A 13,390-nucleotide genomic window follows, 5' to 3' on the forward strand; every position below is an offset into this window, starting at 1 on the left:
GCCATTTTGACCCTTTGCCATAGAACATCAAGTCATGATAACTCCTTCATGCTTTGCCTGATTGACTTGAACTTCACATGTATGATGACGGTTGGCCCCTGAACACACCCAGCCCTTCTGTTTGTACACTGAGTGCCCCCTAGTGGATGAACAATCAACATGTCATAACTCCTTGATGCATTGTGTGATTTGTTTAAAATTTTAACTGTGTGATGAGTGGTTACCCCTGCATGCACATGCCCACATGTGGTCACAAGGGCACCCACTGGCCTGGGTAGGCGGTCGTGCAGAACGAGGGCCCGTATATGACTTCTTGCAGTCCTAGTTATTATTATTATTATTATTTATTATTATTATTATTCTCACTTTTGAAATCGACATTTCAACCTTTTCCCATGCTCAAAAACTCACCAAACTTTCCAAAGTTGTCCGGCCCGATCCGAAATTCGATATTTTGGGGGCGTCGCACATGGTCGCAGAAAAATCGCAAAATAGCGCCCCCTAGAAATTTTCAAAAACCCCTCCTCATTGGGCTTTTTTCATCGTAGCCTCACGAAATTCGGTACACATATTTTCCATGCCAGGATGCACAAAAAAGTCTCTTACTGTCATGGTGAAATATCGACAGGAAGTCGGCCATTTTGATTTAAAGTTTCGATTTTGAGCAAATTTTTGCCATTTTTGGCCATTTCCACTACTTGCATTTGAACGAACTCGTCCTAGGGATTTCATCTGATTGTCTTCAAATTTGGTCAAAATCATCACAACACATTGGTGATCAAAAGGTATTAAAAGATTCTAATTAAGTCCAAAGGCGTGGCTGCTAGGGGTCGTCAAACTTTGGCGAGCTTTTCGGAGCACGCCATTTCACTTTGAACGGCTGTCATGCCCACATACTTCATCGTAGATCCTTCAAGCTTGCTGAACATGATGAAGGCTCCGCCCTCAACGTCTACATATCTTAAGTTCCCACCTGCGACATAGCGCCCCCCGGTGGTGGCGGGAAATGTCCTATTTTTACTTTAAGAGGTCCTGATGTCACATGCTTAACCCAATCAACTTCATTCCACTTCTAAAACATGCAGAACAAATTGGTGAACGTAGGCAATGAACGCCGTGAAGTTACGAGTAACGGCGTCCGTGTGGCGGCGTGCCGAATAGTGCCCATTTGCCATGAAATTACGTTCTTCCTTTTGACGGCTTTAATTTTGTCACATCATCGTGAAAATTGATACACAGGTCGAGCACGACAACCTCTTACAACTCATAGGGACGTCGCCCATTGGCGGGGCAAAATGCCTCAATAGCGCCCCCTTGAATCTTTCAAAAACCCCTCCCCATAGGGGTTTTTTTGGAGTAGGGAGGTGAAAATTGGTACACATGTGTGACGTGCATAGACGTACAAAAAAGTCTCTTGCACCATGGGTCTACTCTAAACAGGAAGTCGGCCATTTTGAATTTTCTTCTCATTTTGGCGTGATTTACACATGTTGTATTTGAACAAACTCCTCCTAGGGATTTTGTCCAATGCACTTCAAATTTCTTCCACATCACCCACAGACGATACTGACCAAAAGTTATCGAAAGCTTTTCTTTATGTTGAAGGGTGTGGCCGGTATGGCACCGCCATTTTGACCCTTCGCCATGGAACATTATACTTAAACAGGTCCTGATGTCACATACTTAACACCATCAACTTCCTTCCACTTCTAAAACATGCTGAACAACTTGGTGAACATAAGCGATAATCGCCATGAACTTACGAGTAACGGCTTCTGTGTGGTGGCGTACCGAATATCGCCCTTTCGCCATGAAATTACGTTCTTCCTTTTGACAGATTTAATTTTGTCATATCATCATGAAAATTGATACACAGGTCGAGCATGACAACCTCTTACAATTCATAGGGGCGTCGCCCATGGGCGGGGCAAAATGCCTCAATAGCGCCCCCTTGAAACTTTCAAAAACCCCTCCACATAGGGGTTTTTTTTTGGAGTAGGGAGGTGAAAATTGGTACACGTGTGACTTTCATAGACGTACAAAAAAGTCTCTTGCACCATGAGTATACGCCAAACAGGAAGTCAGCCATTTTGAATTTTCTTCTCATTTTGACATGATTTCCACATGTTGTATTTGAACAAACTCCTCCCAGGGATTTTGTCCAATGCACTTCAAATTTCCTTGACAGCATCCAAAGATGATACTGAACAAAAGTTATTGAAAGCTTTTCTCTATGTTGAAGGGTGTGGCTGCTATGGTGCCGCCATTTTGACCCTTTGCCATAGAACATCAAGTCATGATAACTCCTTCATGCTTTGCCTGATTGACTTGAAACTTCACATGTATGATGACGGTTGGCCCCTGAACACACCCAGCCCCTCTGTTTGTACACTGAGCGCCCCCTAGTGGATGAACAATCAACATGTCATAACTCCTTGATGCATTGTGTGATTTGTTTAAAATTTTAACTGTGTGATGAGTGGTTACCCCTGCATGCACATGCCCACATGTGGTCACAAGGGCACCCACTGGCCTGGGTAGGCGGTCGCGCGGAACGAGGGCCCGTATATGACTGCTTGCAGTCCTAGTATTATTAGTATTACTATTATTATTCTGATGAATATTATTGATTTAGGAGTGCCACAGGGTTTCATACTCTTCCCTGCCCCAAGGAGAATCTGTAAAATCAAATGTAAGTTCATCTGTTGTCCTTTGAAATGTCGTATACTCTGTCTGTCCTCCTCTGTGTGTCTGTGGAGGCACTGACAGGTGGGTGCGGACTCTTTGTTGACAGTTTGTACAGTGTTTGGTGTAAGGGTTAGGGTTTTTTTGGAGAGTGTGCCTGTGTGCAGATGCTGCAGCTTTCTGTCATGTGCAGTGAGATGGACTGTGAGGGCGTCTGACTTTATCTGCTGCAGTCATTCTACTCGCCGTGTGTTAAACAGTCTGTTTCTGCTCAGTGTCGTGTACAGAGTGTTAAAACTACATATGAGCTGAGCTGCACCTGCTGTTTCCACGGTGGCACCGATGATCCGCCGCGGATTTCTCCCGTTTTAAACCTGCTGAGAACTTTAATGGGGAGCTGCAGATGAAGACAGCTTTTCTGTTTAATGAACACGTTAACACAGGTTGACCTTCAAGGATCATTCTATTTACAAGAGGTGTCTATTTTTTGTCAGTCAAGTTCACATGCAAAAAAGGAAAAAAGGTGAACCTCAGAAGAGGAAATAAAGTGCTGAGTAAAAGAGGAAAGAGACGTACAGTTGCAACAGATCTGATATCGCAGCCAGAAAAGGTTTGGTGCACAATTCACCAAAATTTATTGTTTAGAGGTTGAAAACTAGACAGGTGGATCCAACAGACCGCTTAACTTTCTGAGACTGCTGTCTCTCATTCTTTTTGACAATTAGCATGTAACTTTTTTATGTATTGTATAGTTTTAAGGCCATATTGACATTTGCTGGCACTGTCACACAAGACACAAGAATGTTGACTTTTGATGAGGAAACTAAAAACAAGCGTGTACTTTTACTTGTCCCAGACAGGTTGTCCACTGAAAAGGTTGAGTCCTGGTCATAATTAGTTTGTACTGTTGCAGACCGCGGCTGCGGAGTAACATTGGGCCACTGAAATATGTTGATAGGTGGCTGTAACCTGAGGTACTTTTGTAGTACTTTGTGTGCTGCATTATTTTTGTAATTCTTAAAAGTGCTTTTGGGACAGGAAGTGTAACAGGACTTGCAGGACCAGAATTGAAACCAGACTTGTCGGGCGGGAGTAGGGGATATGTGTGGAGGTGGGTGGTATTTGAATAGTGAGAAAAATCTCTTCTGTGTTTGTTAAAACAGCTGGAATTTAGGCTGCTAGTTCAGACAGCTGGAAAACGGACAAGTCTTCATTGAGGGTGTAAAATCAACACTCTAAACCTTTGTCTCTTGGTACCAGTTTCCATAAATATGGACCTCCAACACGTGGGTGCTTTTTTTCTGTCTTTAATTGGACTAGAACAAACCATTCATAATATTCAGGGAAAAATAATTCATTTCAAAATCCTGATTTAAGATGATGAGTTAAACCACTTCTTGCCCACGTCCTTTGCTTTCAACCTATCTCATTAATATTTAAGATGATGTTATTATGTGACATGATATTTAAGGTGGATTGTTTCCACCTGTCTGTTATCCCGTCCACATAAAGATCATCAGTATCAGTACGATCCAGGGTTTTGGTTTGATGTTGTTGAGGGGACAGCATTAAGACAGAATAAACCATTCTCTAACTCAAAAGAAATAACTCAAAAGAAAATTGATTCCTGTACTAATATTAATTCAGATTCAGTCATGTTGCAAAGGATATGAGATACTCTGAAATATTAACACAGAAACGTCTTTGCTACGGAGGGCACTTCAGAAATATTTTCCACTGGTTGAGAGGGTGGGACAGAAGAAATAAGATGGTGTTTGTGCAATACTATAACTAAGAGTGCACATAACTGGTGTTCAGGTGCTGATGTATGCTAAAAATAAATGATAATACAGAAGAAAGTATGGAGGAAAGCAATACCAACTTGTAGGAAAAACACTCCCCTCTGTGTTCCCCGCTGTGCATTGTTAATTTTTAGCACGCACAAGCACCTGAGCATCAGTTATGTGCACACCTGATGCCAACTGTATGCAGGGTTTTCTCCGGGGTTCAAAAACAGTTGGCCACTGTGGTTAATTGGTTGCAACTTCAATGATCCAGATGAGAGGGTGATTAGCCACATATTGATTGAAAAGAAGAAAACAATCAGCAAATATGCACTTTGTTCAAATGTAAAAAAAAAAAAGTGCAAATTTGACAACTTGGAAATTTTAATATAAACTACTATTTTAAAAAAACGTTCAACAGCGTGACACCGCAGACACAAGTCTGTTTTGAGTTTTAGTTCACGTACTGCACTGGAGCATGTTGGTGACTGTGCCTCAGACTGTCTAAACTCTGTGGCTCCTGAAGACACTGTGTGCAGTCGTTGGACATTTGTATTTATAAGTTTCTCGTGTTTTTGCCTTCTGACTGAGTTAAAGTTGCGTGCTAGGGACAGGTAGCAAGCAACCCTTTTGTATGTTGCCATGCACTGAACATTAAGGTTAACGTTTGCTTGCTAACTATTGCTAACATTAAATGGTTGCTATCACTGTTAGCCTGGTGGGTTGTGGAGACACAACAGTTCAGAAGTACAATTACCAGTCTGTTCCCGAAAGTGTTTGTATGTTCTGCGGAGTAGGTTGAGTTGCTGCGATGGAAAAGGGCCTAAGGTGGTGGGACCCTCTGTGACTTTGGGCTGCTGGTTTCCAGTCCAAGCAAACCCCTGCATTAATCTGCCTCAGAGCTCTGTTGTTGATTTGATCCAAAAGTTTTGAATTCAGTTACTTCAAAAAGGCATTCATTTGGCCGTGATGACACGGTTATATTTTTGATATGACAGGAAGAGGTGAAGGATGGGACTCTGTAGAGTGACTAAAGGCTAATTTATGTAAAATGTGAGTGGCTCAGTCCTGGGTAAATGCTGGAAAATTAATCAAAGGATGGAAAATACACATTTTTGGTGATTGATAAATTGTTTCAATAATGGAGCACGTCAAAACTGCTAAAACCTAAACTCTGAACAGTTCTTTGTTGTACCTGTAGTATTTGTGGTTTTAAGTTATTAGCAGTAGTCCGGAGATGAATGAGTTCTCTTGACTTTGGTCTCTTCACTTCTTTGCATGAAACCAGCCCACCAGTGGCAATATGGCTACCTAAAGCCATAAATGCTTTTCAGAAAAAGGGTGGAGGTTTTTGAAAAGGTTGGAAAAGGGTTCTATGAAACGTTTCTGTGCTTTTCTCAAAACCAACCACAAGGGTAGTGCATCCACTAAAATCCAAAGCCATCACAGAATCTCTGTTCCACACATTTAATCCACTTATGTCCAGCATTATTCTTGTCAGTTATCCCCTTTTCACAGAAGTTTCACAAACTTCATCAGTGGTTTCATAATCACACAGATGCATGTGTTCCCTCCCCAAACCCTTGTCTGATAGAGAAGGATTATAAACATTCTAGAAGAAAGTAGAAGATGAAGTTACATTGTGTCATGATAAGTACAACAGCGTAAAGGAAAAAAAATAAAAACAAAATGGTCCACTTTATACTAAAAAGATTACCTTTTGTCTGATTTAGATAATGTAGTAGGATACCCCTGTTGTCTAAACAGTTTTTCTGCTTGTCCTGAACGTTTGCAGTGTTCATGTTTAACAGAAGATACTGTAAGATTAGGGGTGGGTGTTATATAGAATATAACAGTTTCACGGTATAAATTTGGCCGACGGTAGAGATGTAGACTCCACCGACCAATTGCGGTAATGAATGAATGAGTTTATTCGACACACAATTTAAAAAAAAAAACAAAAAACAAAACAAAAAAAAAACCTCATAACAAAACAACTTTACAAAGATCCCGTGTGGCCGAAAGGGTGAGGGCAGAAACAAAGCTTATAAAATGCCCACCCCTTATACTAAAAAAAAAAAAGATATATGTACACGCATGCACACACAAACACAAGTTCATAAATACATATCTACGCAATCATATATATATATATATACATATATATACACTCAACAAAAATATAAACGCAGCACTTTTGGTTTTGCTCCCATTTTGTATGAGATGAACTCAAAGATCTAAAACTTTTTCCACATACACAATATCACCATTTCCCTCAAATATTGTTCACAAACCAGTCTAAATCTGTGATAGTGAGCACTTCTCCTTTGCTGAGATAATCCATCCCACCTCACAGGTGTGCCATATCAAGATGCTGATTAGACACCATGATTAGTGCACAGGTGTGCCTTAGACTGCCCACAATAAAAGGCCACTCTGAAAGGTGCAGTTTTATCACACAGCACAATGCCACAGATGTCGCAAGATTTGAGGGAGCGTGCAATTGGCATGCTGACAGCAGGAATGTCAACCAGAGCTGTTGCTCGTGTATTGAATGTTCATTTCTCTACCATAAGCCGTCTCCAAAGGCGTTTCAGAGAATTTGGCAGTACATCCAACCAGCCTCACAACCGCAGACCACGTGTAACAACACCAGCCCAGGACCTCCACATCCAGCATGTTCACCTCCAAGATCATCTGAGACCAGCCACTCGGACAGCTGCTGAAACAATCGGTTTGCATAACCAAAGAATTTCTGCACACACTGTCAGAAACCGTCTCAGGGAAGCTCATCTGCATGCTCGTCGTCCTCATCGGGGTCTCGACCTGACTCCAGTTCGTCGTCGTATCCGACTTGAGTGGGCAAATGCTCACATTCGCTGGCGTTTGGCACGTTGGAGAGGTGTTCTCTTCACGGATGAATCCCAGTTCACACTGTCCAGGGCAGATGGCAGACAGCGTGTGTGGCGTCGTGTGGATGAGCGGTTTTCTGATGTCAGTGTTGTGGATCGAGTGGCCCATGGTGGCGGTGGGGTTATGGTATGGGCAGGCGTCTGTTATGGACGAAGAACACAGGTGCATTTTATTGATGGTATTTTGAATGCACAGAGATACCGTGACGAGATCCTGAGGCCCATTGTTGTGCCATACGTCCAAGAACATCAGCAGGTTGCAGCAGGATAATGCTCAGCCCCATGTTGCAAGGATCTGTACACAATTCTTGGAAGCTGGAAATGTCCCAGTTCTTGCATGGCCGGCATACTCACCGGACATGTCGCCCATTGAGCATGTTTGGGATGCTCTGGACCGGCGTATACCAGTTCCTGCCAATATCTAGCAACTTCGCACAGCCATTGAAGAGGAGTGGACCAACATTCCACAGGCCACAATTGACAACCTGATCAACTCTATGCGAAGGAGATGTGTTGCACTGCATGAGGCGAATAGTGGTCACACCAGATACTGACTGGTATCCCCCCCCAATAAAACAAAACTGCACCTTTCAGAGTGGCCTTTTATTGTGGACAGTCTAAGGCACACCTGTGCACTAATCATGGTGTCTAATCAGCATCTTGATATGGCACACCTGTGAGGTGGGATGGATTATCTGAGCAAAGGAGAAGTGCTCACTATCACAGATTTAGACTGGTTTGTGAACAATATTTGAGGGAAATGGTGATATTGTGTATGTGGAAAAAGTTTTAGATCTTTGAGTTCATCTCATACAAAATGGGAGCAAAACCAAAAGTGTTGCGTTTATATTTTTGAGTGTATATATATATATATATGCACACGCATGATGACAATACCAAAAAGAAAAAACTCAAATTTACAAAATACAACCAGACAAACATTGGCACACAACACACAAACCCGTAAGTAAAAACAGTGCTTGTTGATGATGTCATCGTATCTTCCTCAGTGACTCTGAATGACTGGAAAAGGCTGCAGTCAGTGCTTGGGTCACAGGTTCCATCTCCACCTCGGTATATTAAAATTGTAAGAGTGTAAGATTATAAGTTATTTTAACCCTCTGGAGTCGCCTCACTGAATTTGGGCATGTAAAAGTTACATGGTAAATGGACTTTATTTACGTAGCGCTTTTCCATCTGCAACAGACGCTCAAAGCGCTTTACAATAATGCCTCACATTCACCCCGATGTCAGGGTACTGCCATACAAGGCGCTCACTACACAGCGGAAGCAACTAGGGGATTAAGGACCTTGCCCAAGGGCACTTAGTGATTTTCTGGTCAGGCTGGGATTTGAACCGAGGATCCTCTGGTCTCGAGCCCAAAGTTTAACCACTAGACCATCACCTTCCCACATGAACAAATTAAGCAATTGTCCCATTAAATTCACCAGACTCAGTCTCTGTTTCAGTGTGTTTGAAAAGTGCACGCTTCAAGCTTTATACGAGTTTTGAAATTCCATTAATAGGCCTACTATAACCTGAATTATGATTAATAAATTCCGCCATGTTTTTTTTGTGAAATTTATGTTAATATTTGGTGCGCGTATTTGCAGAAAGTTGCAGTAAACAGTCTCGCATTTCGTCATTCAATTGCGCGGACATCTCCGTCTCGCCCAGGAGAGCAGAGAAAAAAAATACACTTTCCACTCTATCATTGGTGGAACCCCACGACATAAGCCAATCAGGATCATCAACCCACGTGGTGACGTCTCTGAGGTCTTTCTGGAGAAAACGCCACCAAAAGCAGACAAACTAGCACTGCTTCCTGCTCGACAGAAGCAGGAATGGCGAAATGAGATTATTCCAATGCACAAAAATACATGTCTTACAAGTCAGAGAATCAGGTTCTCAAAATTATCTGTTTTTGTTTTTTGTTTTTTATTTATTTGTTTGTTTTAATCAATTTAGCTTAGCAAAGGGACTATATGACCCATTCAGAAACACTTCCATTCTAACTTTTATACTTAAATTTATGTTGTAATGTATACCGTTACCGTGAAGGGATTCAATTTATATCGTGACATGAATTTTAAGTCATATCGCCCGGCCCTGTGTAAGATAGGAGTTGGATTGCCATTACATAGACTGGGATTCAATTCCAGTCCTGTCCTTCAGCTTACCTGTCTGTCCTTAGACGAGACACCTCATCTGCATTGTCTCAATCCACCCAGTTGTAAATGGTACTGGTCTTGGCTGGAGAAGTAACCTGTGATGGACTGGCGTCCCTTCCAGTTGGGTGTTGTAGATTCTCAGCTACTTCACGCTACAGCATCCGGGGATAAGCACCAGTGGGCCTCAGGGACTGTATAAGATTTGCTTTCTCCCTGTTAGCAGTATGGACTAGTTGTCTGTGTTGTGACATATTTACAGTTGGATGTTATAAGTATACAGTTTACATGATTATTAACTGAATTTAATGTGATTGTACATTAATTACAATAAGGTACAACGGAATGAATGTATTCTGAGCATTGAATGATTTATTTTGGAAAACCAGAAATGTTTTATTGTGAAGTGTGCTCAACCGGAACCAGACAAGTTTGTGATGATATCTTGACTTCCTTTTTTTCCTTTGAAACAGCAAGTTCACGTCGACTGTTTTCTTTTAATAAATGTTGAACTAAACAGTCAGCAAAGAGATCTGAGCCTGCTTGCAGAAGCTTTTACTGCCTAACAGTCTGTGCCTGTAATGGTGCTGGAATCATTGTCTGTATTGGCTACACCACTTTTGATTGGTTGATAACATGAAACTAAGAATACTTAAAAGTATACTTAACTTGAAGTGCAAGTGGGAAAGGTTTTTTTTTTTTTTTTTTTTTTTGCTCAGAGTGTCATTTTATTGGACATAATAGTATTACTGCATGTTCTGGAGTACAAGATGTGCTGGCGTTTAACTCGCACTTGTTAAAAAAAATGCCTTCTTTCTGTATTATCAGCTCTTTAATTTGGGATTTTTTTTTTTTTTTTTGCATTGTTGTAGTGGACTTTTATTATTACAGTTTATTTTGCTTAACTTTGTTTTGCTTTGATTCCTGGGAAAGCCTTCTATAGAGTTATTTTCATTATGTAAGTCGCACTGGAGTGTAAGTCTCAGGACCTCCCGAACTAGAAACCCCCCTGCAATTTATACTCCAGAAAGTACGGTAACCATTGTTACAGGCATGATCTGTTCGAGTGGCCTTTAAAGGATGACTCATACACACACATATGTACTTTTTCAGTATTGTGTTCATTACTACAAGTAAGAAGTAACAGGAATTGTCTCTTTCTGTTAACAGATGCAGTGAAGGGATAGAAGATGAAAATACACAAGAAGGACAAGCAGCAGGTTTGTGTTGCCGTCACATGCAGTACCTTCAGCTGCTCTCGCACGTCAGCTTAGACGCTGAACATTATGTGGTTTTATTTTTTATGTTCTTGTGAACATTTTGCACATGCCTGTTGCTAAAACAGGCGTGCCCGGATCCTGCGGGGAGTGCTTTATGTACGACATTAATACAAATAAACACGTCGGCAATGAAGTAATCATTAATTGTACCACATCATCTTAAATGTACTCTAAGTGCTTCCTGTAGGGAGCCGCTGGCTCGATTCGTCCAGTGCTTTATTGTTGTCCAGTAAAAGTGACATCAAATTTGGAGGTCCTCATTAACCTGCAGGCTTTAAAAAAAAAAAAAATTATTTTATTTTATTTTATTTTTTTTTTGCATGTCGTGTGAAAGCGTTGCGTTTCATGGAGTTAGTGTTCCTGTTTGTGAGTGAGGCAGAATGTTGAGTTGGAGTGTTTTGGGAGCGATGTTTCAGCAGAGTCTGACCTGAGTGCGAGATGTCCTCACTGCTGTGACACGGTGTGCAAGTACCGTCGCAAAAACTAATCAGGGGTTGTTATTCTTCATTGTCATCCATATGTAGTTTCCAGCTCATTATTATTTTTATTATTTGTATACAAAAAAACTTTGGCGGTAATTGCAGTCTTTACCCATCAGCAGACAATAAGAACCAAAACTGGATTGACATTGTTTCCTAGCAACGCAGTTATCAGGAAAATGATCTCTAATATGATCAGGAAAAGTGAGATATAAACTGTCGACAAGCACATTCGGTATAATGTTCCAGATTCCCTTTTCTGCAATCCATGTAATTTCTTTAGCAGAGTACAATGAATGGATTAATAAATTTGATGATTAAAAAGGGCTAGGGGGTAATTTCTCATGGTTCAGCCCCAAGCACATATTAAATCTAACTAATATTATGGCAAACCTAATCCTGATTTTTGTCAATTAAAAATTAAACATATAAAGTTAAATCTCTTCAGTCTAAGTTAAATAAATAAGAACAATTTTGCTTTTGACTTGTTCAAGCTCCATTGAAATTAAATATGATGCTTTACCAGAAAATGGCTGTCTACTACTGTACTACAGCACTGTGGAAAATTGTGTAGATTTGTCCTTTGTTCAACAGTAACCTGTGTGAAAGTGTAAGAACATCTGTAGGTCATGTGCTTGATGATGTCACACCAGTGACGCTGCACTGAATGGCCAGTTGTAGGACCACAATAAAGGCACCTTGACACTTGCATGAATTTGATTTCCTCACTGCCATGAAGTTTGTCGTGCCAGTGCGTCCCGCTTGATGCCACGCAATATATGCTCGTTGTGTGGTGGAGAATGCATTAGGAATCTTCTCTCAAAGGTAATTGTTTATAATATATATTACTATGGATTGGTAAAACAGTTGCATTTTCATTCCTTCTTATGAGTTACATAATGTATCTGTAAAGTTATGTTTATTATCAGTGTAACATCTCGTCATTGTGTAATTTCACATTCAGATGCCCTGCACGCAACGATACGCAGTGTTTTCAAATGGGTTGCGCAATGTTAGATTTTGAAGTAGACTGGCTAAAGGTTAAGGAAAACCTGGTCCCCCCCCCCCCCACACACACTCTTTTTTGTATATCTCAGCAATCAAGTTGTTGCATGATCACATGTATTGATCAGCAAATATATGATTGATTGGTGTGAATGAAGTCGTGATGAAGTCATGCCCATAAAGTCAGAAACACCATTACAGACAGCCGTATATTTACTTGTACATTTATATTGTGGTGTGTGGGGTGCACAGGGTATACATCAGGCTCTAATGCCTTTCACTGGAAATTGTGATGCAGATGTTTTTTTTTTTGTTTGCATATCTTAAACAGTTGATAGTTGCATTGAAAATAGAAATGTTAGTTACAGTGGTCCCTCGCTATAACACGGTTCACCTTTCGTGGCCTCGCTGTTTAGCAGATTTTTTTTTAGTCCAATTTTGCATGCTTTTTTTTTTACAGTGCATTGTGTTCCGCGGCCTCATCAAGCAGCCGGTCGCGACACCGCGAAGGGAGAGCACGCGCATTGTGTTCTGCGTGTCTGTTTATAAGAATCTTCTCGCCCAGAAGAAAAAAGAGCATCAACAATTACAGATAACTGTGTTCTACACCCGGAAAAAGACACCTGCAGCGAGGTGTGAGTGGAAAAAGACGTGACAGCGCATCGGCGCCAGGACGAAGAGGCGCGATCAGAGCAACTGTGAAATACTGGTCAGTCACTATTAATAATTTCTTATGTGTCCAACCTCGTACGTTGATCGTTAAAATTAAATTCGTTGGTTCTAAAAGCCATCATAATTATTTATAGGAAAACGTTCTATTTTTATTTCTCAAACAAATGTTTGGGCCTGAAAACAGGTTGGTCTTATTTTTCTACTCAGGTTTGAACTTTGAGAGTGTTTACACATAAGAGAAAAGTGAGAAAATGTTCATGCCTGATTGAGAAAAATGTATAAAGTGTGTAGTGAGGGGTTTTACAGCTTTAAAACGTCTAATAATTGTAAAAAATAACGCTGGCCACTTCGCGGATTTCGCCTATCGCAAGCTATTTTTAGAACGTAACTCCTGCGATAAACGA

At 40.9% G+C, this 13,390-nt stretch overlaps 1 protein-coding gene across 1 annotated transcript in view; it reads left to right on the forward strand.

The window, feature by feature from the left end:
* Window positions 1-13,390, forward strand: part of chd6 (chromodomain helicase DNA binding protein 6) — a 255,681-nt gene that overhangs the window by 77,071 nt on the left and 165,220 nt on the right. Inside the window, exon 2 of the mRNA XM_034165956.1 lies at window positions 10,721-10,770. Within this exon, the coding sequence (XP_034021847.1) occupies window positions 10,741-10,770 (30 nt within the window). The 5' untranslated portion in view covers window positions 10,721-10,740. The remainder of the gene's footprint in view (window positions 1-10,720; window positions 10,771-13,390) is intronic.

This window comes from Thalassophryne amazonica, chromosome 3 (assembly GCF_902500255.1).
Source record: "Thalassophryne amazonica chromosome 3, fThaAma1.1, whole genome shotgun sequence".
Lineage (NCBI taxonomy): Eukaryota > Metazoa > Chordata > Actinopteri > Batrachoidiformes > Batrachoididae > Thalassophryne > Thalassophryne amazonica.